The sequence below is a fragment of the Gracilinanus agilis genome, chromosome 5 (assembly GCF_016433145.1).
Source record: "Gracilinanus agilis isolate LMUSP501 chromosome 5, AgileGrace, whole genome shotgun sequence".
Taxonomy (NCBI): Eukaryota; Metazoa; Chordata; class Mammalia; order Didelphimorphia; family Didelphidae; genus Gracilinanus; species Gracilinanus agilis.
Genome location: NC_058134.1, coordinates 268,205,366 through 268,232,416, shown reverse-complemented (window position 1 = coordinate 268,232,416; position 27,051 = coordinate 268,205,366). Strand labels below are relative to the sequence as shown.

Below are 27,051 nucleotides of genomic sequence, written 5' to 3'. Positions count from 1 at the left end.
TGACTATTTCATAGTTCTGTTTTCCCAAAGTTAACAGAAGCAACATTTGCACCCAGCTTGCCCACACTAAGGCTGCCTGGCCCCTCTAGCCTTCCCGTCGAGAGGTAAAAAGTTGCACTGAATGAGCCCACCTGCCTGCCCCATATTCTCTCCTTATGATTAAACAAATCACCTTCCCGGGGGGAACACAAGCCCGCTCTCCCGCCCTTGCACAGTCCTCCCAGAGGGCCACTGGTTGCCGTGGATTTCAAGTCTCTTAACGAGACTGGGACTTACGTTGCCCTCGTGCCCTATTTTCCAAGGAAAGTGGACAAAAACAGCGAAAAAAAGGCATCAAATGCAAGAGCCTCTATTAGCTTCCAACCGTTGCTCCCCACGCTCGTGGACCTGCTTAAGGCAGACGCGCGAGCGCAGAGACCCGGATGGGCCGTGGCTTCCGAAGAAATCTGGGGGAAGGGGGAGGGGCGTGCGCGTGCGTGAGGAGTTCGAGCGGTTTCCGGCGCGGGCCTGCGCCAATCCTCAGCTAAGCGTTGGGGGAGGGGAGTTCCCGGCGAGGCTCCGAGAGGTTTCCGACGCGAACGCGTTTGGGGCTTCCCTGGGGCGCGCGGACACCTTAGAGGCCCTTACCCGGCACTCCCCGCCCTAATCTCCGCCAAGCCTCCAAGGGTCCTCAAAACGGGGCATATGCCGCCGGAAGGCGCCCTCCGAGGGCGGTAGGGCCCCGTTCCTCCGGGAGCACAGGCCATCGCCAGCACGGCCAGAAGTTCCCCTCAGCTCTGGAGCCGGAGGTGAGGCCCGAGGGGCGGGGGTCTCGCCTGGTCTGGGGGGTCGGGGTCGGGGCGCCTTGCCTGCGGCGTTTAACTCTTATGGGGCCTTGCAGCATCCCGCGCGGGGGTTGAGGGGGAGGGTCTGCAACCGCTGGCGGGGCGGGAAAGAGAAGGAACGGAGGGGGGTCTCTGTCCCGGAAGCCCGTGGTCGCCAGGTGGGCACTGGGGCCAAAGGTAACCGGAAGCCGTGGCCGGAGGGTGGGCGGCCTGGCTCTCCCTCCTGGCGGGTGGTACTGCATTAACAGGTGCCGGTTCTCCTGCAAGTCCCGACAAGAACCTTGGGGCTGGGCCGGCCTAGCCCGCCAGCTGACTCAGCTTTTCCTCTTTTGGTTGGTCATGTTCAGACACGTCAGGAGACGGCTGGCCTGGGGAGCTAAGTCCCTACTTGTCTCTCGTTGTGGCTATTTAAACCCCAGCCAGGGGAGCTACGCCGTCACTTACCGGCTTTTTTGTTTCTTAGGCTCTGGTTCTCCTTGTCCGACTTAGGAGAACGCTTCCCGTACCCAACCAGGTAAGGGGGCTCTTAATTCTCAGAATACTCCAGTTTTCTTTTCTGTTCTGTTTCCATGGGTTGTTTATTCTCCTGTTAATAATTCTGTTAATGTTTGTTCCTTTCGTTAAGAGTTTTAGGTTTTCTTCAACTTGTGTCATTTGTGTTTCTCTTTTCCTGATTTTAGGCAAATGTGCAATACCAAAATGTCTTCTGATACAGATGGTGCCTTAAGCACTTCACAAATGCCAGCTTCGGAACAAGAGGCTCTGGTCAGTATTTCTGTCAAAAAGTATTCTATCCCCTTGTGTCAGGGGGAGAGGTTTCAACTAAAAAGAATAAAACCCAATTATAACATGATTTTCCTCTTCTAAGTGGATTAATTGGGATAGACTGTGATTAAATTGTTCCCCTTCAAACATAACTTTCCAGGAAAAATTTTTTATTTACTACTTATGATTATTTACTAATTTGACAGTTTGGCCTTGTTCCTAATAGTAACATTAACAAAGTGGCCACACATCTAGTAAAGGAACTTGAAAATTATGCTTTAGATTGTGCTTAAACTTCTTTTCCTTCTTTTTCTACACTACTATTAGCTGTCTTGAGAAGTCTTGAAATTTGCAGGTTAAGATGACTAGTATTACTGGTCAAATTATAGTTTATGTTAATTTCATATAATCCATAACATTATTTTGTATCCTCCAAAGTACCTAATCAGACCCTTTTGCAATAAGTACTCTTTTAAAAAAGAAATTAGGGACCTTTGGGAACAAGATTTCTTTCTAGGTTTACCATATTTGTTACCTCGTAAGCAAGAGAGGTCTTTTTTCCTTCTGCCTGAGGAGTCAGTCCTTTAAGCTATGGCAGAGTGCTTGGCCCCTCGAAGACACTTAATACATACTTACTAGTTGACTGACTGGCATAAAACAGTTAACAGAAAATTTCTGAGGTTTATGTTCAGGCAGCGATTCTTTTATGTGCCTTGCTTTTAAGTTCTGGTAAAGAGGGATTATGGATATCTTTATTTGTGAAAGCTGATTTATCTACATTTATTATCCTTTTATATTTTATTTTAAAGTTAACTATTAGTAATTAATATTTGTTGAGTATTTGAATATGAACTGGGCTACTTCCAAAAGTGCTAGTTTTTCTGTTTCAGTTGGATCTCAAGCTGTGATCTCATCACATAGCTCCACAAGTTAAGCAGTGCAATTGTTAGTATTTGAATGGAAAAAACCCAAATGCTCCATATTTAGAACAGTGTGCCTATTGTTGTTTACTCATGAGATCCAATGGAGTGGTGAGACCTAGAATAGCTTTTTTTTTTTTTAAACTGGAACTACTTTCTGATAAAGTGTGAAATTTATTTCTTTAAACAAACATTGAATATTATTGCAGAAAAGTTTGGCTACATGCTGTAGAGGATACAAAGTATAAAAAGAGAAGCCCCCTGCTCTCATAATTTATTGTCTAGTAGAAATTGATATGCTGAGTATTTGAGATAATAAGGTCCCGAGAAAGTAATTTATGAACTTAACAGTATGAAAACTTTATGGGGTGGGGGAGCAGTTATTACACTAGATTAAAAAAAAAGCACAAGTTCCCATTTTTCTGCTTTTTAAGTTTTTAGCTTGACAGTGGGAGTTTAAGTTACACATTTATTTAATAGTTTATAGACTAGTATTTTTGGAGCTGGAAGGGACCTTATAGGTCACCTAGTCCAACCTTCCCATTTTGAAGGTGAAGAAACTGAGGCCCACAGAAGGTATGATTCTTTTATTCCTATTTATTTTAAACTTCCATGACAGTCCATGAGTTGTCCTGATCAAATTTAATTAGACAATCTTGGGTAGATAATAGATTTAGAACTGTTAGGAATCTCAGAGGTCATCTAGTCCCACATTTTACAGAGGAGGGAAACTTAAGGCCCAAAGAGATTAAATGAAGTTGCATATTGAGGTTTTAAGCCCAAATTCAACATTAGCATACCATGCTTTGTAATATCATTTATTTTTAATATTATTACATGTGCTTACTAAGAAATTCTTGGTTATTGAAAGATTTGTAAGTGTAACAGTATTTATACTTTATAGGTTAGACCAAAGCCATTACTCCTGAAGCTGTTGAAGTTTGCTGGTGCACAGAAAGACACATTTACAATGAAGGAGGTAAGTTGTTTTCAGAGACTAAAAAAGAAGCAAATTGTACTTTGAGATGAAATCTTTATAACTAAATTTCTGTTACTTAATCTAATGTAGCATATAGTCGTGGTAAAATGGTTTTAATGTGGGGCAATTTGTTCAGCAGCTAGGGAGATGAGATATCATGGGGAATTTGACTGTCTTTTTATTAGACATATTATATTAAAATCCTCATTCCCAAATTCAGGAGAAAAAGTATCAGGCTTAAGTGGCAGAGACAGGGAGGTCATAGGGAGGATATATATGTTCCTGAAGTACTATCAAGTTGATTCACCTCTGGATATTTTGAATAATGTGAAAAATGTTTTAACTCAAGGATTATCCTGCTTTATACTTAGAATATTTTGACTCTATATTTCAGTGATGCTACATCTAAAATTGTGACTTAAATTCTTCCCAAATCCTCCTCTGCTCAAAAATTACTTTTCCTTTTCCCTAATTTTATTTTCATCATGTTATTTAAAGTAATTTTATGCTGGTATGATCAATATGCTACTCTCTAAGGATGATTTTTTTTTTAAAGATCTTGTTAGTCCAAAAACCTCAGTTGGAATTTTGATGGGTAGAAGAGAGGAAAGTAGACTTTTAGCAGAGATCTTTGCTTTTTCTTTATGCCTGTTTTAGGTTCCACTACTTTGCTCTGACATAATGACCATAAAATTGGGTGGACAGGAATTGGGTGCTTCTTTCCCTCAATGTCTATTTTTGAGAATAGATGAGTCACTTCTTAGCTGTTCTCTTGGAAGAGGAAATTAGAAGATTTTCTTCATTTTTACTTCCCCAACCAGGGGTGTCACTAAATAGTGTGTGTGCTTCCAGTGTACATGTGTTTGTAGCTTCAAGTTGAATTATGTTGTTTGGGACCAGTAATTTAGGTTTGACTTCTATTTTTCCATTTCATCTTCTGCCTCCAAAGGAATTTTAGATCTCAGTTCAGCGCACAGGTAAAGGTTTAAGGTTTCAGAGTTAATGAAAATGGTATTTGATGTCTAGGAACACGTATTCTATTGAAGGGTTGAAAATACAGCATTTAATTAACGAGCAAAAGGGGTCAGGAAAAGTGGAAAAATTTTCAGGAGGCAGCATTTGGGCTGTGCTTCAAAGGAAGCCAAAGCTTCTGACCATTAGCTAAGTTCAGAAAACCAGATTTAGGCCAGTTTGGCTGGAAGAGAGAATGCATTGAAGAGAAGGGATGTGTGACATCTGGAGGGGAAGCAAGAACTGGAAAGGGTTTTAGATTCCAACTTCTGAGGGGCTCATATTTTATATGAATATCCTGGAACAATTAGCAGAGGAGTGACATGATTAGACTTTTGCTTTAGAAAGATTATTTTGGCAGCTGTATGGAAGTTGGATTGGAAAGGGGATACCAGTTATGAAGCTATTGAAATGGTCCAGACAATAGATAAAGGGGCTATGATTTAAGGTGGTGGCTGTGGGTGTCTGAAAGAAGGGGATGACCAGGAGAGACATTAGGAAAGTAGAATTAACAAAACTGGACAACTGATTAGATGCAGAGAGTAATGAGAATGCAAGGATGCCAGAAGAGTTGAAGTACTGTCATGTGGAAGGGTCACTGGGCTTGTTCCATTGGACTGCACAGGACAGAACCAGGGCCAGTGGGTGAAAGTTGCAACAAGGCAAATTGAAGCTTTGTACCAAGTGGGAATGGGCTACCTTGAGAGGCAGGCAACTCCTTTTATTCAGAGGTTTTCAGATAGAGGCTGAAGGATTACTGGTCAGAATATGTTCTAGTTGGGATTTCTTTTGTATCTGACTTGGATTAGAAGAGCTACTCTGTTTTCTTCCACCTCCCAGATTGAGTTAAGTGACACCAAATTACCTGAAAGAACATCATGGTGGTAGGGTACACTGATGGATATTCAAGTACATTGATGCTTGCTATATATTTCACACTCCAGGGTTGGTTTCTCAGTATTCATAAAATTTCATTTCCATTTCAGGTTTTATTCTATCTTGGCCAGTATATTATGTCAAAACAATTATATGACAAAAAGCAGCAGCATATTGTCTATTGTTCAGATGACCTTCTTGGAGATCTGTTTGGGGTACCAAGCTTCTCTGTGAAAGAGCATAGGTAAGCTGTTTCAGTTGACTCACTTCATTTATAAATTCATTTGTGACTTCAGGTTTGTTTATCATGAGATAGTTTTAATTAGCCTGAAATGTAATTCTTACACTCTGCATTTCTGTTTTCTCCAAGTGCAGTATCCCTTCTGTACCATCAATATATAAATAACTTGTGTCTAAACTACTTTGAAAATGCCCATTTCCCTTTTAACCTTGCTACTGTGAAACTCTTGTTTTGATGACTAAATGGAACCTAGAGACAGTGTTTTCTTGTAGAGCTGGAATTCATTATCTTGTTTTTATATGATTTCTGACTTATTACTATGTTGCTAGGTAAACTTTGATGGTACAGCCATCTAATGTGTGCTGTTTAATTTTTAAATGATTTTTGACAAGAAATTTAATGTATAAAGGGAGATTGAACATTTGAGAAAGTTACTGACTAGGAAAATAATGTAAATAGGAATCCCTAGGAGGAAAATAAATGGTAATGCTAATTTTCCTTCTCTTTTAGGAACTACAAATAATATATAATGATGATATGTGTGGTAGTCACCAACTATTCTTTACTTAAGGGATTATTAGTTCTTTTATAGATGTTAAACTAATAGAACATCAAGTGACTAGCCTAAAGTTAATGACAAAATAGAAACAAAACTCCTTTGTAGATTGGATTCTTCTTCCCTTTGTGTGAAAAGTTGTACTTGTATTCCCCCCTCGTTTTGACATATTAGAAGAAAAAATGCTAATAATGGCACTGTTCTCTAAATCCTTACTTTGGTACTGATTAAGAGAGGACAGTTCTTTAAGGCCTGTCAGTAGTGTGTTAGATTGGCCCTAATATTTTACTTTCAATTTGTGACTGTTTAATAGTATACCTTAAAATCTCTATGCAGACTTTCCATTACAGATGTCACAAGAGTTTCACAATTTTTTTATTTCCCTCTCTCCAAGGAGATTATATGCAATGATTTCTAGAAATTTGATAGCAGTCAATCAGCAAGGTAAGTTGACTTTGAAAGAATTCCAAAGTGATTTTTAAAAAAATTGTGTATATACCAGCATTTTATAACTAGTTTTCATTAAGTGCTGCATTAATTATGTAGAATAGTGGTTTTAATAATTTGATGGAATAATTTAATAGTACAGAGAAACTAAAATTATATAATATTCTTATTCAATTTCATAATAAATGAACTTTATTCCTTATTTGTATATATTTAAATTAGTTTAAACCTTCATTGATTTATGTTGAAAGTTGGATAATTTAGTTAGTAAAGGTAATCAATATAGCCAGAACTTAAACACTGAAATGTGGATTTCATGTCCTGCTTAGTAAAATACTATCACTGATCTTGGGTATTTTTACTTATTTTTACTATTTACTTTTTTGGGTACACTAACAGAGAACCATGTAGATCAGTGTATCCTTCTTCATCTCTAGTGCATGGTTCTGTTTCAGCATATCCTTGTTAATTCATGGTCTTTCCATGTCTAAGCAGTTCCAGTTGTCCTAAGGATACCCTTGGAGGCCAAGTTTGTTCTAGATCTGACTAGAAATTAGGAATCACTCAGCTTGAATGTCTACCTCAAAGTTTCTTCCCAGCCTCTATCTGAAATCCTTCTCCAGAAGAAACCAAAGCTCTTTGCTAGGTTATCCCAAGTCACGACTGCAAGATAAAACATGTTCAGTGTTCATTTGATATCAATAAATATTATGCACCTGCTATGTAAATAGGAAGGCACTGGGTAAGACTCCGAGAGCATAGAGATAATAATAATAATTGACATCTTTATATAACGCTTTAATGGTTAAAAAGTACCTTAACTATTTTATCTCATTTAGACCTCAAAACAACTCTGTGCCTGGGGTTTTATCTTTGACAGTCTGTTCTCACCCTCTACTTAATTATAGAAGTAGATTTAAACTTATCTATCTCTTGTTCCATGCTGCATATATCTTTGGAGCTCATTGGTTGCCCAAGGATTATTTGGGACTGAGTCTGCCCACTGTAACCCCATAATAAGGGCTGGTCTCGAACTAAACTTTGCCTGGGTTTGGGAAGGGACATGATTTTTGCCATTTAGGGTCTCAGTGGCATAGCCAGTGTTTGTACCAAGGTCCTCTGACTTTACTTATGGCACCCTTTCCGCTGTGCCACACTACTTCATCTGTTAACCTCATCCCTGCTTCATAACACAGCCTTTTCACTTAAACAGCTTTGAAAAAAATTCAGTCAAATTAATGTATCACTCAAAAAACCTTAATGCTGACATATGTTTAGGCCTAAACTATCAGAAAATTTACAGTTAAAAATTGAGAAGTAAGCTACTAAATTTTTTTTTAATTATTTGAGTCTTAGTTAACTATTTCCCAAGTGCCCACAGGTATAGCATTTCTTTGTTTTAAGTCAGACCCTTAATGTTAACTTCCAAGTTCTTTCTATGGAGCATCCTGGACCTCCTGCCACTGTCCCCTTATCCAGAGTTTCTACTTTTTTCCATCTTCCAAACTTTCCTTCTCTATAGCCCGAGCTCTCTCCTCAGATCCTTTGAGAACTATCATATGTATTGCCTATGTATGAGTAAAGTAGCCATTGCATTTATTCTCATCCTTTGATTATTTGGTAGAAAGTTACTCAGTATAAAGATTTGTAGCTCAGTCTCCTAATACTGGAATTAAAAGTAATTTTTACATTCTGGGAGATTTTTTCAGAGCCTTTTTTTGTCTTATCAACCCAAAATGTATTTAACTCATTAAATAGCTTTTTGTTTGGAATAGTGTTTCTCTTGTTCTGAGGTATGTCTAATAATTTTGAAAGCCTTTATAAGGAGCTATAGAGAGCATATCTTTAGTGTTCGCTTCCGTGTCACTGAAACAAAATTATACAAAATTATACTAACAGTGCATTGGTTCACTCAGTGTTTGTGTTAATCATAATGACTGACATTTAAATTGTGTCATATATTATTTCATTTAAACTTTCAGTGTTGGGAGGTAGGTACTACAGGTATTAGAATCCCCATTTTATAGAAGATCAGGTGGGCTTAGATCCCATGGTCATATAGCCTCCAAAACATAACCAGCACCATTAACCGAGTTTTTATTTTGAGGTGGGGAAGATGCCATTTTAAAGAAATATATTTGTGTTAGCTACTAGGAGCATATTTGACAGGGATTTCAATTGCATAAGGTGTGTCTTTCAAGTTTTAGTTAAATTTTGTTTTCTAAACACCTTATTTAAATTTTTTTTCTTTAGAACCTGCTTTTCCAAATACATCAAGAAATGAAACCAGGTGTCAGCTTGAAATAGCAAGTGGTCAAAAGGTGATCTTGAAACTTTCACATTTTACTGTAGTAGTTCTTTTACATTGGAAATATGACTTCTAGCTGACTGCTCTTCTTAAGCTTAGTGTTTATTTAGTATCTTTGTGTTGAGTACTTAGGAGTCAGTGCAAGAATTGCAGGAAGAGAAACCATCACCAAATTTGAATTCTAGACCAACTACTTCATCTAGAAGGAGAACACATAGTGAAACAGGTATATAGTAATATTTAACTTAATTTTAAAAATTTGTTCCACTCTTCCCTTCACTCTTCCCATTGAAATTAATTTTTATATTGATTATGGTTGATTTAATGATAATTGCAGGAGGGATTTTGTTGTTTCTTAGGTGGATGGATCTCTTGGATCTTTTTGTCCTCCGTTTATATATGTGCTCATTTATTTATTTTTATTTTTTTATTTATTAAACCCTTACCTTCCGTCTTGGAGTCAATATTGAGTATTGGCTCCAAGGCAGAAGAGTGGTAAAGGTAGGCAATGGGGGTCAAGTGACTTGCCCAGGGTCACACAGCTGGGAAGTGTCTGAGGCCAGATTTGAACCTAGGACCTCCCGTCTCCAGGCTTGGCTCTCAATCCACTGAGCTACCCAGCTGCCCCCCTATGTGCTCATTTATTTAAACATTGGCTAATTATTTTCTTTAAATTCTTTCTGGCTTGCCTCCTTTCCTATTAATACATTTTTATTTTAGAGCAGTACATCTCAAGTTGGTTTTTACCACTAATAGATAACTTTTCATTTGAGAAAATGAAAAATGAAGATATCTTTGCTAGAAAAGTAAACAGATAAAGATGCTTAGAGATGAGTCAAATTTCAAGTATGCTTTTTCTACACTACACAGAAGAGAACATTCAAAGACACAATCTCTATAGCGCCCGTATAAAAGCTTTAAAAATTATTAGGGAGACATACTTCAGAACAAGAGAAACACAATTCCAAACACTTGATAGTACTTTATTGATTGTGCCCTTCTTTTAGTAAAAATATTTGAGCATATATAATTGAGTATAGTGCATTAACTTAAAAACAAAAATGGAAATTAGGGTGACAGATGAAGGCACTTCATTTTTATCAATGGTACATCAAATATTAATATTTAGAGGAATTGAATATAATCTTTGAAAATCATGATTACTCATTAACATTCATCAATAATAATGGATAGAAATCCATATTTCCTTTTTTTTTTTGACCCTTACCTTCCATCTTGGAGTCAATTGACTCCAAGGCAGAAGAGTGGTAAGGGTAGGCAATGGTGGTCAAGTGACTTGCCCAGGGTCACACAACTGGGAAGTGTCTGAAGCCAGATTTGAACCTAGGAGCTCCTGTCTCTAGGCCTGGCTCTCAATCCACTGAGATACCCAGTTGCCCCCTAGAAATCCATATTTCAAAATTTTTTAGTACTTTACATTTTTTGGATCATCTCTGCCAAATTTAATTACATTTCAGCGTATTGTTTTATTTTGTAATACAGCTTATGGAAGAGCCCTGAGGAGTAAGAGAAGTGGCAGGCTTGCCATGTGCTTGCTCTTTTGTGCTTCTACATTATTAGTATCATCTTGAGTCCATGTTTTCTTTGCAGAATCTTTTTAAGCCACTTGTCTTTTATGAAGATTAGTGTAATTAAACCTCATAGTACTGTAGATCTGCTTAACCAGGACAACAAACTGCAATGTACTGCAATAATGTGGAAAGCAAAATACATAAGGAAGGGTACTATTCTATATCTTTCTGGGTGGCATCTCCCACTGTGTCCTTAGAACACCCTACATGCTATTCATTATATGTGACTCATCTGACTGAGTGGTGTTGATACTCAGCTATTTATTGAATGTAAATAAAACTTTAATTTTACTTTTTTTTAGATTAAAAATTAAAGGAACTTTAACATTTTTATATGTGAGTGGTTTTGTGCACACAAGTCATTGTGATCATTGACAACTATCTTGAGGGGTTTTTATTTATATATACATATATATATAATATCATTNTCTTTGCAGAATCTTTTTAAGCCACTTGTCTTTTATGAAGATTAGTGTAATTAAACCTCATAGTACTGTAGATCTGCTTAACCAGGACAACAAACTGCAATGTACTGCAATAATGTGGAAAGCAAAATACATAAGGAAGGGTACTATTCTATATCTTTCTGGGTGGCATCTCCCACTGTGTCCTTAGAACACCCTACATGCTATTCATTATATGTGACTCATCTGACTGAGTGGTGTTGATACTCAGCTATTTATTGAATGTAAATAAAACTTTAATTTTACATTTTTTTAGATTAAAAATTAAAGGAACTTTAACATTTTTATATGTGAGTGGTTTTGTGCACACAAGTCATTGTGATCATTGACAACTATCTTGAGGGGTTTTTATTTATATATACATATATATATATAATATCATTTAGATTGATATATTCTGCTGAAGAAACAGGCGCCTGAAGAAGCTGAATAACTAAATTTATTTAATTTATTAATTTATTAAAATTTATTGAATTTATTAAATAATTAAAGCTCCTTCAGCAATAAACTGATTTGGAGGTTATATTTTTATTTTTAAGATACCAATGGAAAAAAGTTAATATTCTAGAATACGGTATCAATATAAAGAACACTTAATGAGAAGAAAACTTCTTTATGAATTTTGTAAATTACTTATGGAGATACAGGTCTGCAAAAGTAATATTTTTTTTTAACCCTTATCTTTTGTATCAGCTCCAAGGCAGAAGAGTGGTAAGGGTAGGCAATGGGGGTCAGGTGACTTGCCCAGGGTCACACAGCTGGGAAGTGTCTGAGGCCAGATTTGAACCTAGAACCTCCCGTCTCTAGGCCTGCCTCTCAATCCACTGAGCTGCCCAGCAACCCCCAAGTAATATGTTATTTTAAAAGACCCATTTGGAGATATTTCAAAAGAGCCAGTTTTTTCCATCAAACACATCTCTTTGTCACTTGCCCATTATGTCTGTAATTTTAATTTTGCTGGAAAAAAGTTTTAATATGCAGAACACTTTCTAGGTTATTGCAATTGTATAAATTAACACAGTTTTTCTTATTTTCATACAAAGAAGAAAATTTGGATGAGTTGCCTGGTGAAAGACACAGAAAACGGCATAAGTCAGATAGCATTTCCCTTCCATTTGACGAAAGCTGTGCTCTCTGTGTCATAAGTGAGATATGCTGCGAACGAAGCAATAGCAGTGACTCAACAGAAATCCCTTCAAGTCCGGTAATCATTGTTTGTTAAAATAGACTAGATAACTTGTCAGTAAAAATACAGATAAGGGGGGTCTGAAAGAATGTTTTTCAAAGGACAGATGTGAGCTTCTAAACTTGTAATAAGATTTTCTCTTTAAGTGAAGCAGCTGTATAGTAACATCCACTTTTTAAAAGTAGTCTTGGGGTTGGAGTTAGACATTTGATGATAAAATTAATATTAAATGCTGCTGAAAAATATTTAAAAGAATCAAGTTTATATAGATAATACTTTTAGAAACTCACAATAGCAGTTCTACTTTAATGTTTGGAAAAGTTGAAAAAGCAAAGGCAACTCCCCCCCCCCCCCAAATTTTATTAACCTAAATACAATTGGCTCTTCGTATGGTTTTGAATACTGTAGCTGGTATGCTTCCTAATTTCTTTAGCTGTTAGAATTTGTCCTTTTTCCTGGCAATGCTTTATGTTTCAGACATCAGCAAGTAAGTCATTGGCAATTACATTTACCACGTACCATATGTGGCGTGGTACAGTTGGAAGTGAAAAAAGGCAGACCTGGATGGTGGGAAATACTGACATGATGTTATTTTTGACAGGATGATGCCAATTCTTCCTGGTTTCTGTTTAAATTCAACAGACATTTTTTTAAGTACCTACAGTGTGTTTAGCACTACTGGAGGAGATGTTAAGTTATGGCTTTGGTTTCCACTTTATCCACGAGCTGGAGGCCTGTATCATGTATCTTTGAAGTTATATTTTATTTGAAGTTATACATATATTTGAAGCATATTATTTTAGCTGCCTCCCTAGCTGTCTTGCTCTGTAACCCATTTTAAGTATCCTTGACACAGTGTCTTTTATACTACTTCTCAGAGAATCATAGGCTAAGAGTTGGAAGGTAATGTCAAGATCCTGTAGCTTAATTCCTTCCCTGTTCGTGAATCCTGTTTTCAATATTCCTACTCCGTGAACATTCAGCCCCCAAGGAATGATTTTCTCTGTTGGAGAGCCCATTTGTTTTTAAGTTAGTACATTTCACTTAAATTTTTTTTTCTTAGGTTGAACCGAAATTACTCTTTTGTAATTTTTACCTGTTGGTCTTAGTTCTAGTTAGGGGCCAGTCAGAGCAATTATCATCTTGCCTCCACATGACAATACTTCCCATATTTGAAGATTATTATATCCCCTATTGAATGTTATTTTTCTAGGCTAGACATTTCTATTTCCTTTGAGAGTGAAACTTAAGATAATTTAGAACTGTCCTCTTATCACAGTTGTACTCCTGATGGAATATTAACTTTTCACCATTCCTTCAGAAAATATACCCAGAACTAGATATAATTCTCCTTTATTCCTGCAGTAATAATATATTGTATTTTACTCCCCACTTACATGTACAAACAATTTTTAACATTTGTTTTCTGACTTTTTATGATCCAAATTCTCTCCTTCCCTCCCCAACCCCTCCCTGAGATGGCAGGTAATCTAATATATGTTATACATGTGCTGTCATACAATACCTATTTCCATATTCATCATATTGTGAAAGAAGACACACATCATATATAAAGAAAAACTCATGAAGGAAATAAAGTGAAAAATGGTCTGCTTCGATCTGCATTCAGACTCCATCAGTTGTGGCGGTGGAGAGCATTTTTCATCATGAGTCCCTTGGAGTTTTCTTGGATCTGAGATGCTGAGAATAGTTAATTTTTTCACAGTTGATCATTGCCTAATTTTGCTGTTATTTAGAATATTCTCCAGGTTCTGCTCATTTCTCTTGTCATCAGTTCATAGGAATCTTTCAAGGTTTTTTTAATCATCCTGTTTATCATTTTTTATTGAGCAACAGTATTATGTTATATATGCCACAAGCCCTTCTCCAATTGATGGACTTTTCCCTCAATTTCAAATATTTTGCCACCACAAAAAGGGCTGCTATAAATATTTTTTTCTACCAGTAGGCCCTTTTTCAAACCCTTCCTTTGATCTCTTTGAAATAAGAGTATGCACAATTTTATAGCCCTTTGGGCATGGTTCCAGATGGTTCTTCAGAATGGTTGGATCAGTTCAACACTGTCCTGATTTTCCCACTTTTGTAATTTTCCTTTTTTTGTCATATTAGCAAATATTATAGGAATAAGGTGTTATCTCACAGTTTTAATTTGCATTTCTCTAATCAGTAGTGGTTTGGAGCATTTTTTCATATGACTATAGTTTTAATTCATTTAAGAACTGCCTGTTCATATCTTTTGACCATTTTAGATACAATACTCCTAATATGGTTTGACACGTCTAGTATAACGCAATATAATTCTTACCTCATTGTGGTAGGACACTTTTATATTTTTGGGTAGTCCTAACTGTGAACTCATTGATGCAAAATCCTTGATGAGGAGGCATCCTTTCCTAATAGCAAATGAGCAACTGTTTCTGTAACTTAAAATCTCATAGTCTGAGGCACTAAATTCTGAATTCTGTTCAGTCTAATACTGATTCTCAAGCTGGTATCCATGCTCCATTCATGAATAGATTTCAGCTTGTCCATGAACCCAGGTAGGGAAAAAATACATCTTTATTCTCACTAATTTCTAAATAAAATTTAGAATTTCCTTCATTTATCTTGGGACAAGTGGTCCATGGGATTGACCAGGCTATTAGAAATGAGAGGGCATGATACAGAAAGATTAAGAACTCCTGCATTATAATATGCTGCCTCATTATACACTTAAACTCCCATCACTGATAGGAGATAGCTTTTTTGAGTTATTTTTCTGTTTTTCAACTAGTCTGTTAGGACTCAGAGTCTTTAATCACTCTGTTGGAATTTCGAATCCATTAAAACTGAAGCTACTTTCATTGGATTATTGGAACCTGAGCTCAAAATTTTCTCAATTGGAACTTGGATCTAGACATTCAAACCCCATTTGAAGGGATAGGCCTTATGAGAGAGAAGAAAGGGTAGTGATTGCAGGTATAGGTTGAACCTTGCCAAGGCCCTTTTTACTCCTAGATGTAAGGATTAGGGAGAATAAAGTCAGGAGGAATAGGGCAATCTTGCTTGAATCAGAATTGAGAGAAGAATTTAGGGGCTGATTTTAAGGGCTAATGGAGGAGTTGGGATCTAGGAATTTTGGAAGCCCTATCAAAAAGAGAGGGATTTCATGGGTTCTTTGGAGAATGGGGGTGGCAACTGAGGGAAGAATCCATTTGCAGTAGTAAAAGGATAAATCAGAGCCTTTGCCTCAAGATGAGAGGCATAGCTGAATTGTTTTGAATAGATTTTATTGATTATCTTTTTACATTGCCACTGTTTCAGTTTAAACCACCTCTTCCCTCCCAACATACATGCAGTGAACCTTCCCTTGTACAAAGAATAATAAAGAAAACCAGGCTGTCAGCAACTATGTTTGATAGTATTCAATATTATTTCAAACCCACAGTCGTCTCTTCTCAGAGAAAGAAGAGAAATATTTTATTTTCCCTTGGGAAGTGTGGGAGGGGTGTGTGGTGGTGGGCCATAGAAGCAATATTGGTCATTAGATTTTCAGTGTTTGGCTGTTTTGGTATAGTTTCAATTTACTTTGTTTATCATTTGTATATATTGATTTTTTGGGCAGCAAGGTGGTGCAGTAAGTGGAGTGTGCTGAGGCTGGAGTCAGGCCTCAGATGCTTACTAGATGTGTGACCCTGGGCAAGACACTTAACCCTGTTTGTCCCAATGAACTGGAAAAGGAGATGGCAAACAACTCCAGTATCTTTGCCAAGAAACCCCAAATAAGGTCACAGAGTTGGACATGACTGAAAACGACTGAACAACAAGCAATATATTGTTTTCTTGGTTCTTACTTTGTACTCTGCATCACTTTATATTAGTCTAAAGTTGTTTCTCTGAATTCCTCATATGGTTGTTTTTTTTTTAGTGATATAATATTTTGGTGCTTATATTCCACAATTTGTTGGACTATTTCCCCAGTAAATGAGTACCCATTTTGTTTTCAGTTTTTGTAACCACCCATAGTGTTGCTATGATTGTTTTTGTATATTTGAGAGATATTTGTCTTTTTTTTTTCCTCCTGGGGCTATACTCTCATTATTTGGGATCTCTGAGCCAAAGGTTATGAACAACTTGAGAGTTTTTCTACATAATTCCACATTGTTTTACTGAATTATTGGACTAGTTTATAGGTCTGCCAATGATGTATTTTTGTGTCTGTCTTCTCCATTGGTCCTCTGGTACTATTTCCATCTTTTGTTAAATGATTTGTTGAGTATGAGATAAAGCTGCAGAATTGTTTTTATTTGCATTTCTGTTATTAATAGTGATTTGGACCATGTTTTTGCATGCTTGTTCACAGTTTGTGATTCTTTTGAAAACTTGATATCTTTTGACCACTTAACTATTGGAGAATAGCACTTTTTCTCAAGATAATTTGTGATGATGGAGATGATAGCTACTAGCATTTACATAGTGTATTAAAGTTTGCAAAGAATTTTACAGACATCTTATTTTTATGAAATATTTAATACAAAGGATTCCCCCATTGATAACTTCCCTTCTTATTCATGATCATTGTTTCATGGTATGGAACCACTTGGTGTGTCTATCACAGATTGGTGTTAAAACAGCTTTTTGTATTATCAAGCAATTTAAAATCATTTAACCCATGAACACAAATGTAATCCACCCCAATTCCATACAGCTCCATCTATGCCTAAGCTCACCTTCCATCAGAAACACCTATCTAACAAACAATTGCTAAACTTATTTGATAGGATATCTGGCATTGTCTAGGCAATACTTTTTTTAAACCCATTATTTTTTCCAATTGTGGATAGTTAGGTCAGTCTCACATTGCTGTGAGTTTATTTGAAGTTTTGTGCTGTGTTCCAGGGAAGGATGCAAATAGTAAGATCATAGTTATCTAAATAGAATCTGCATTTGGATAGACTTGCAATTGATAAGGAATCTTTTGTTCAGAATTTATGTAATAGTATGTTCTTTATGATGTTTCGTTTGCTATTAGTAATAATTGAACATAATGTCTATTTAAATCTACATGAAATCTTACATCATTTTGTTATGTGCTTCCCAGATATGTAACTGAGGAGATCCTTCAAGTCTGGGTTTTTTGCTTCTTAAATCATTATATAGTAGCCAGGCATGGTACCCATCTATAATTGTTGCTACTGGGTTTAGCCTTAAGTTCAGGAGTTCTGAGCTGCAATATGGCTGATGTAAGTCCAGCACTAATGTGGCGAGCCTTTGAGGGTGGAAAACTACCAGGTTGCTGAAGGAGAAGCAAACTGGCCCAGGTTGTAGACGGAGCAGATGGAAGTTTCCATAACAATTGATTTTGGATCAGGTTTGTTTAGTGACTGCTCTGTGTCTTCCATCTCACACTGGTTGAGGAGACCTAGGCTCCAGAGAAGAAAAATCAGTGAATAATAAATAGTGGTGTATTATATATTCTTTGTACCTTTGAGTCAGTATAGATGACTGTAAAGTTGTGGTCTGTTGTAGAAAATTGTCTACAAAAATACCCTTTTTATGTTTTTTGTTGAGGTTACTATGAACCTGGACCATTTGACTATTTGCATAAATGGGTGCTAGTTACTATCTTCTCAATCCCTTTCCTTCTCTCCCTCTTTTATTTAATAAAATCAAGATCTATAACTCTTTCAATCTTTAGGAATCTCTCTTCTGACTATCTTGCTAATTGGTCTTTTAGTGCTTTTAAAATTGTTTTCTGTAGTACAGATTTCTTCTGTATTTGGCCAATTCCAATAGCGCCAATTTCTAGTTTAAGAACAATTGCTGCTTCTTCACAAAGTTCATTGTATATAAAGCCTGAATATGATGATTTCTTATCTTTTTCACGAGAAATGATATACTAGCATTAAAAACTCTCACAAATCTGCTGTTTTACTTCTGTTTGATTTCCATCTGGTTTTATCTGCAAATTCATTCAGAATGAGCTGGCTTAATCTGGATCTCACAGTATCTTTGTTGGATTGTTTTTTGTTTTCTTAACAGCTTTTCACTGTTTTTGAGGTATTACTGCTGGTAATCTTCCAACATTTTCCCATAGTGGTCTTGTACTCAACTGGTATTGCCTTTGGTTGCCATATGTGTCAATTTGCCAATGAAGTAGTGTTTGCTGGTTGAGGTGATATCTGGGCTTTTTTTTCTTTTTATTTCTTTGCTGTGATGACTGTTTTACAAGAGTTTAACTTAAAAAGTGGGATTAATAACTTCTGTGAAGATGGAGGAGTAAAAGACCAACGAAGAAAATTCCTTCTAATTGAGTCAAATGAGTCAAAAATATTACAACAAATGCCCGAAAAAGAGACAAACTACTGTCATATTTCAAGAGAAGAATTTTAGGGGAAAAAATCCAAGACTTGAACAAATCAGAAAAGAGCTTCTAATGTAATGATAATGGATTTAAGAGTAGAGATGTAAACACCAAACACAAACACATATATAACACAAAACCAGAAGCATAAAACTCAGGACACTGGATGTTGAAACCGGACATAGCGAAGGAATTTAAGAAAGAAATGAATTTAAGAAAAATGCCATGAGACAAAAAAGGGAACTGCAAATAACTTGATGTTATCTTGAAGAAAAGATAAAAATAGAATTATTTCCCTGGAGGACAGAACTGAAGAAATGGAGAAAGAGAAACATGCTCAAAAATCTAACGATTGGACAAAGATTTAGAACAGTAGGATAAGTTGAATCTGGAGGACAGAATGAGGAGACAGAATTTTAGAATTGTCATATTTTTTGGAAACAAGAAGAAAATAAGTCGACACATCCTGGGATATAGTAGAGGGAAATTTGAGTATATTGAAAAAGTACAGGTTATAAATCAACAGAAGGATTAAAATCAAGTTCAGTTTACCTAGATACATCGTCAAGCTTCAAGACTGCCAAGATAAGAAGATGATTTTGCAAATAACTAAGAAAAGCATCTCATACCGGAAAAATAAGATTTTTTTTTCTACCAAAGAGAAAGGACAGACTCTGGAACATTTTATTTATGAAAATTAAAAACTATGAAATTTAATTCCCAAACCAGTTTAGTTTTCCATTTATGCTAAGTTTCTAATACAGTCTTTTTGAAGACAAAAAGATGGTCATTATGAATCTACAGGAATTTCAAGGATTTGTGGAGGAGAGAGCCAGTCTTAAGGCAGCTTTCCAACAAGAAGGCAGATCATCATCAAGGTATGAAAACCAAAGTGAATTTTACAATTTAACTCAATACTGGGAGATAACAAACCATAGAATGATGTAAACAATTGAATTTTAAGGGTGAGGGAGAAGGGAGGAGGGAAGAAAAGAAATTGACTAAGCATCAAAGGTGAAGAAATTGAAAGTGAACAGCAAAGAGAACAGGAGGAATGGAAAAAGGGAAAGCAGACTTAATTAATACCCATCTTGAACAGGAGGGATAGGAAATTTAAATGTTTAGAAAAGGAATAGTGGAACTTAGAGAGTCTTGTTTATTTAGTGATTGCTATGATTTTAAGGTTGGAGTAGGATTAGTAACAGTGAAGAAAGGACAATTTTATCCTTTTACCAGAATGAATAAAAAGTATGCTTTTTCAGCCAATCCAAATTTCAGATGAGGTTGGATTAGAAATGGTGATAGCTATAATTTCTTAAGTCTACTTCCTGTGTTTTGGATTTTATAGGATTTATAGGAGTTGTTATAGTTGTACACAGCTTCTATATTTCTTATTTGGTGACTGCTCTATCCAGTTATCTGATTATAGACAGCTAATTTGATGTGTTTTGTTTCCTGTCAAGAAATGGTACATTAAAATTTTCAATCTTTCCTGTTGCCCCGTTTAGTGTCTTCCTGCTCTTCCAAACGACTGTACGTGAGGATTCTTGGGAGTCTAGTTTCACTTTGGCTTTTGATTTCTTGATCCTGAGCCTTATTAGCTAGTGTAGTTTTCACTCTCTCCTATTTGTGTATTGAAGTTTTTGATTTTCAAGTATATGTTGACTTAGCTTGAAAAATGTTGTCAAGTTGTTTAGTAGAATTTCTCTACTATTCTGTAGTAGTAGATATTGAGACGTGAGCTAGTTATCTTTTAGTACATTTGCTTATATTTATTTTAAATGCTGATAGATGAGATGATAGTATCTTTTGAAATAATTTTGAGTACACAATGAAACCAACACATCTGGCTTCTTTATTCATTGTCTCTAAAAGCAGAATTTGTAAGCTGCTCTTCCTTTAGGTGTGACCTCTTTTATCCTATTAATATTTATCGTTAGAATGCCAATATACATGTATTCAATTGATGCCAATGTGTTGGGCATTAAATATAAATCATAAGTTTTTTCTGCCAGATTAAGAATCTGCCCTTTCTGGCCCATCTGCCAAATGAAGTCACACAGGCAGCATACTTAATTAGAAAAAGAAGATGCCTACCTGCTTTCTTATAGGTAGTAAATTAAATGCATATGTTAAAGTCTTTTTTTAACTTCCCTAAAATGCTTTGTAAACTATAAAGACTGATTTGCAGCAGAATATTTGAGAAATAATATTCAGAAGGCCAGTTACAAAACTCTACCAAGATTAAAAGATGTACTCAGTTAAAAGGGTGGAAACAGTTCTTTAATGAATCATTGTCAGTTTTCCCTAATATTTTTTCATAGAAAGATATAAGGACTATTTTTCCTTCTGATTCTTTGTTACTTACTTAAAATACTGCTGTAATACTTATATAAGACATTTGGAAACTATTCCTGTCCATATGATTGAAATATGTAACACCCACCACAAGGTTTTATATTGACATCTAAGTATTATCTTATAATTCTGACAATGATTATATATTGTAATCTAGTTTTCACCTTGATATTTTTATGAATTGTTATTTAAATACATATTTTTATATTTGTTGGTAAGGAAGATATATATGTATCCTGATGGATGAAAAACTGGAGAGAAACAACAAACTCATCCTAGTTTGTGTTTGATTACTGATAATTCTCCATTAATAAGCAATCAGCTGTAAGTCAGATAGAACATTTTCCTAAGAAGTACTTCTCTGATTTAAGATTTCTTAATTCCTGTTTTCTCTTAAAGAATTTAGGAAATGATAGTAAATGTTCTGTTGCCCATCTCCACCTGTAGTCCAGAAAATGATCAAATTAAAGCATAGTGACATTCTTTCCTTGTTATACATTTAAACATTTCACCCACAAAATTTATTGTGCAGAAAGTGGGCTAGGACTAAATAACTTACGATCTCTTAGTGAAGAAAAAGCTTTTTTCAATGGGCAAGAAGTTTAAAAATGCAATATGTAATAGGGCTTTTTTTCAATGTGCAGTATAATCAATATGCAAGGAGTTATTGATTCCTTAAGTACTTTGTATGCATGCACATGAAAATGTGTGATTTGACCAGAACCATCTTTTGTCTGAGGAGAAACTGGCAAGTGATTTCTGACTAGGCTGTATGAAAGAAAAATGAATCACAGTGAATAAACAGGGAAGGGGAAAAGAGGAAGAAAGGCTGTATTTGAGGGAGGAGGGGTGAATATTGGTTGGACTTCTTCCCCAAGCTATGGTAATGTGGCATTAGTCATGTTAGCTACTGACCTGGCTGTCCTGATCCACTGAACTTAGGATTGGATCTCTACAAACTTGGTATTAATTCCATAAGTGCCAGTTCTGTATTACTCAGTAAGCAACCTGTGTTACAAATGGAGAAATTGGACTTTTGTTAGCATAATATGTCTTCTGTTAGCATAGATATATGTCCATCTAATTGTCATCAAGCTTCTAGATAAAGTCTCTCCAGCCACTTGTGGATTGACTAAAGAAGTGGCATGTTGAAAACAGTTATCCCTTCCACCTCTGCCTTTTCTGGGATACATCAGTATCAGTTGGGGTGGTGCCATGATGGTCTTATTATATTCTTCAGGTGTGGTACTTGAAGTTTCTTGGCAAAGATCTACAATTTATAGGAAGTTGTGGTTAATGAGTGCCATATAGTTTCTATTGATCTCTTCAGTAAAAATTTTCATAGTTGATAGAATTTAGAAGCAGGAAGGGACCATAAAGATATTTTAGTAGACCTCATTTTATAGAGGAGGAGAATGAAACCGTGGCCCAAGGTCACTCGGGTATGAACGCCTGTGCTAGGATTCAAACTCATATTTTCTGATTCTGAAATCCAGTATCTACACTAAATTATGTTACTAGATCTCATTCCTCAATAGAGTCTTTGTCACACCTGCATTGGTTAACAAATTAGCACAGGACACATAATACTGATAAAAATTAGTCTTTTCTGAAAGTGCCTGAGATAGCTAGGAAAGGCCACATCTCAACAATTGTCTCAAATTTGAGAACTGTTAGGAGGATTTTTTATGACTAATTGCTCAATCTAGATTATTTTGCATAACCAGTTATTTGTATTTGCTGGGCAAATTCTCTGGTAAGTGCTAGAACTGTGTACATTGGACCATTCTTCTACTTCCAAATTCAACTGGAAATCCTATTTATTAAACTGCTAAAGTTTATGGTTTTTATTAGTCAACAGATTAAACACCAAAAGTTCATGAGTCACATGTTAGATTCTGTGGGGGAAGCAAGAAAGTGTGGAGAAGAGTTCCTGTCCTCAGATATGTAATCTATTGGGAAAAATAAGATATAACATCTGTGACAAATGAATAGGAACGAGAGAATTGAGGCCAAATGGATAGCTCAATAAGTTTCAGTAATTCATAGGGGACAGAGCATTTTCAGCTGTGTGATTGGGAAGACTTCCTGGGAACATGGAACTTGTGGGAAAGTGGGATGTGTAGTTGGGGAGGATTATAAAAGGAAGGGAGCATTCAAGCAAAGGCCTGAAGGTAGGGACAGTCTAGTTGGAGTAGAGGATTCCTTTTGAGGCTTGTGAGAATAAGAGCAATTTAAACTTTAGCATTGTGGAAGGCCCAGAATGCCAGGATATAAGGAGAGTAGGTTTTGACCTATTTTGTACAAGAAATGACAAAGTATTTTAGGAAGAATGAGTTAGATTATGTGCTGATTGGATTTGAAAGTGGAAGCAGGGATTGGACAACAAGTAGGGGAGAGCAACTAGGAAGTTAAGGGTCATTTTGTTTTACTTGAGTTGAAATTCCTTTTTTTTTGTTTAGGATATTGATACTGGTGTATTAAGTGAAAATTCAGATGATTCAGTTTCAGACCAATTCAGTGTTGAGTTTGAAGTTGAGTCTATTGATTCAGATGATTATAGTCACAATGAAGAAGGACAAGAACTCACAGATGAAGATGATGAGGTGGGTTTTTAAAAACAAATCTACCTGCCAAAGAAACGGGTTAAGTGTTTTTGATGTTTAGTGTCTTCTGTATAGCAAATTGAAATTTTGATTCCAATTTTTTAATATGGTGGTTCGTTTAAAATCTCAGAAATTTCTTCTTGCAGAAGAAAACCTCATATTTAATGTACTTGAAAGCATATAGTCAAGCTTTCCTTTTAAGTCTGAGAAGTAGATAGCACAAGCAGTATCATTCCTGTTTTCTATGTAAAGTTTAGAAAGCTAAAATTACTTGTCCTTGACCCATAGATCCAAGTAGCAGAGTTGGTCTGGACTCTGTGCTCTCTGCTCCAATGCTGTGCTTCTCTTTGGTTGGCAGTCACTTCTTCATTTTCAAAATGCAGCTTAGATTAAATCTATAGAACTTTCTTGGATTAAACGAAGTAATGGATTTGTATTAATGGAGTTGTTTGGTCTTGTTTCAGATATACCAGGTAACTGTATATGAGGCAGAGGAGAGTGACACTGACTCATTTGATGAAGACCCTGAAATATCCTTAGCTGTAAGTATGACATTCTGATTTCCTTTGATCCAAAAAATGGCAATAAGCATAAACTGAGGGTTAGGGTTAGAAAGCTGTATCCATTCTTTATGAGATGCAGATATTTGTAAAATTTATTTTTAACAGCATACTATATACATTAATGACTTAAGGCTGTCTATTATTACATATAATTATATTTGCATTTATATTTATTGAAATGTAATTTAAAGATTTTTCTTAAGACTCAGTTTTATATCACATCCTTCTAGGATTTTCCATTTCATTAATTAACTGATATTGAGATGAATTTTGTTACCCACAATTTCAAGTTTCAGAAGAAATTGCTACAAGTTAAAAGTGAGGTAGATTTTGAATTGATGCAAAATAAGCTACAAAATCTTTTTGTTATTGTGAAACCTACTTTTTATCAAACAGACTGAATAAATTGGTGTGACCAGCATTTATATTCCTAGCCATTTTAAAACTATTGAAACTGATTCTACTAATTATTTCATTGCAGGACTACTGGAAGTGTACTTCCTGTGATAAAATGAATCCTCCACTTCCACCACATTGCCACAGATGCTGGGCCCTGCGAGAGAATTGGCTTCCTGAGGAGAAAAGTGACTTGTCTGCTGATAAAGGCAAGCTAGAAAACCCAGCACAAGGGGAGGAAGAGGGCTTTGATGTTCCAGATTGTAAGAAAAATAAGATGAATGACTCTCAAGATTCTTGTATTGAGGAAAATGATGAAAAAATAATACAGCTATCAGAATCCCAGGAAAGTGAGGATTATTCCCAGCCATCAACATCTAAAAGTATCATCTATAGTAGTCAGGAAGATGCTAGAGATTTTGAGAGAGAAGAAGCACAAGACAAAGAAAGAAGTATGGAATCTATTCCCCCAAGCACTGTAGAGCCCTGTGTCATCTGTCAGAGCCGACCCAAAAATGGTTGCATTGTCCATGGAAGGACAGGACATCTTATGGCATGTTTCACATGCGCTAAGAAGCTAAAAAAGAGAAATAAGCCTTGTCCAGTGTGTAGGCAGCCAATTCAAATGATTGTATTAACTTATTTTCTTTAAATATGATATACAAAAAATAGAACTATATATCTTTATATGTGACTCTTTCTTTTAGAAGGAGAGTTCAGAGCTTCAGTTCACAAATGACTTGGAAATGTATTTAAAATTTTATTTTTGTATATTTTTTCCCACAAGAAAATTAATATTTTAATCTGTTTTAGTTACCTCTATGGTGAAATTTGCTTATTTGGGAAGAATCTTTTTATTCTCTTCCTTTGGGAAAAAACATTCTAGTGACCATTTTTTCCATTTTTTTGTTTGTTTTTCATTTAAATTATTTATAGAGGCAGCTGGGTATAGTGGATAGAGTACTAACCTGAAAGGTCTAGATTCAAATACCACATTAGACTCGTAAAACTTATTTGAACCTAGACAAATCATTCAACTTTTCTGTGCCTTAATTCCTAAGGCTTGTCTGCTAAATCAGATAAGTTGGGAATAAGTCACTGACACTTATATTGTAGATACATCCCTTAGTGTTTGTATCCATGAGGAATTACTTGTTATTTTCAAGATTAACTATTTCTGTTTATTAAATAGTATTTGCCGTCTCTAGCTGGGAAGTGTCAAAGATTTTTTGAAAAATATGTAAATAGTAAATTTAATAAATATTATTTAAGTTAAATACTATTGGTGAAAGGTGGTGATGATTCTTGAAAATTATTGTTTTTGAGTTGCAAATAAGTTACTCTTCAGGTTTCTGATTCTTGTAAGCTTTATCTAGAAGTTTAGTTCTAAGAATTATGGGAAATGCTGCTAGGAAAAACTTAATAGTTTTCATTTGTTACTTGGAGATCTTTTACTATTGTGCATACAAATTAAATTTCACAAAAGATGGATGATTTTTCTCTTTCATAGAGCCCATTGTAATTCCTTTGCCACCTGGACTGCACCAGGTGGGTCTTTTCAAGAGCTCCAACTGCATTTTTTGACATTGACCCTTTGAGCACTGTCTTACCCCAGAACCTTTGTATACTTAAGGTTAGGATATGAAGTAAGAAATGACTGTTTCTACCACGGGGAAAGTAGTTGAGATGTGACTCAGTATATTACCATGGCCTAGATTCAGGCCCCTGGGTAAGTGTCTAGGTTTGACATTATCAGGGCCAATTATAAAAACTTCTACTCAGAATTTACACAAATAAAACCGTATTCTCTTAGAATCTTTTATTTTTTCAGGCTAACTGCCAATAAAATATTTACTAGATTACTTGGTAGTTAAGCCATTTGCCATAATTGATTTTCATGTTTTAAAAGTTGAGACTATTAGCCATGATTATTTAAAACAAAGGTGTTAATGTTACAAATTTGTTTTTCCATGCTCATGAACAATTCAGGTTGAAAATTTGTAACAAAAATCCACACGTAGCTCATTGAAAGTTGATTGTAAATCTGTTTGTGTTAGTTAACAAAGACTAGACCCCCTTTCTGTTTGGCTCAAAGAAGGCTGGCAAATGACCCAGAGAGCCGTGGATCCAGATTGTCTCTAGAGCGGGCCCCCTGCTCAGCCTGGCACCCCAGCCCGCGAGGTCACTGTCGGTAGGTTTCCAGCATGGCCGGGGCTGGGGGGGTGGCACTCGCTTCAAAAAACTTGAGTTTGGGTTTACACAGCACTTTCTTAGGCGCCGAGAATAAGGGTCGAAAAATAAAGTAGTCCCTCCCGTTGGGGATGTTCCCATCTAGTAGTAGGGGTGAAGCTGGCGTGCAAGTTGGCACGAGGGATTGGAGAAGGTACAGAGGCACCCAGGGGGTAACAGGGAGGGGGAGGATGCTGGCTAATGTGGAGCTGACCGGGAGAGTAACCCCGAAGGTGGATCCCTGCACAGAGTGGCCGAGGGTCATCATCACCATGAAATCATTGGCCTCACCGGCATGGGTCAGGGCTTTGCTGTAGCCCCCACCAGCCTTGGATCAGGCTCAGACGAAGCAGGCCTCGGGGACAA

General features: G+C 36.2%; 1 protein-coding gene across 3 annotated transcripts; it reads left to right on the top strand.

Annotated features, from left to right (window-relative positions):
- The first annotated feature begins 1,299 nt into the window (after positions 1–1,299).
- MDM2 (MDM2 proto-oncogene) lies at positions 1,300–25,947 on the top strand. Of its 3 annotated transcripts, XM_044677607.1 has the most exons (11): positions 1,300–1,338; positions 1,505–1,589; positions 3,414–3,488; positions 5,486–5,619; positions 6,567–6,616; positions 8,873–8,940; positions 9,060–9,153; positions 12,027–12,187; positions 23,354–23,497; positions 23,962–24,039; positions 24,542–25,947. In XM_044677607.1, the coding sequence occupies exons 2-11, from the start codon at positions 1,509–1,511 to the stop codon at positions 25,106–25,108; spliced, it is 1,452 nt and encodes a 483-aa protein (XP_044533542.1). In that variant the 5' UTR covers positions 1,300–1,338; positions 1,505–1,508; the 3' UTR covers positions 25,109–25,947. The 3 variants fall into 3 exon arrangements, with proteins under 3 accessions (XP_044533542.1, XP_044533543.1, XP_044533544.1); XM_044677608.1 differs by lacking the exons at positions 8,873–8,940; positions 9,060–9,153 and having other exon boundaries at positions 1,304–1,338; XM_044677609.1 differs by lacking the exons at positions 1,300–1,338; positions 5,486–5,619; positions 6,567–6,616; ... (1 more) ...; positions 9,060–9,153; positions 12,027–12,187.
- The last annotated feature ends 1,104 nt before the right edge of the window (positions 25,948–27,051 follow it).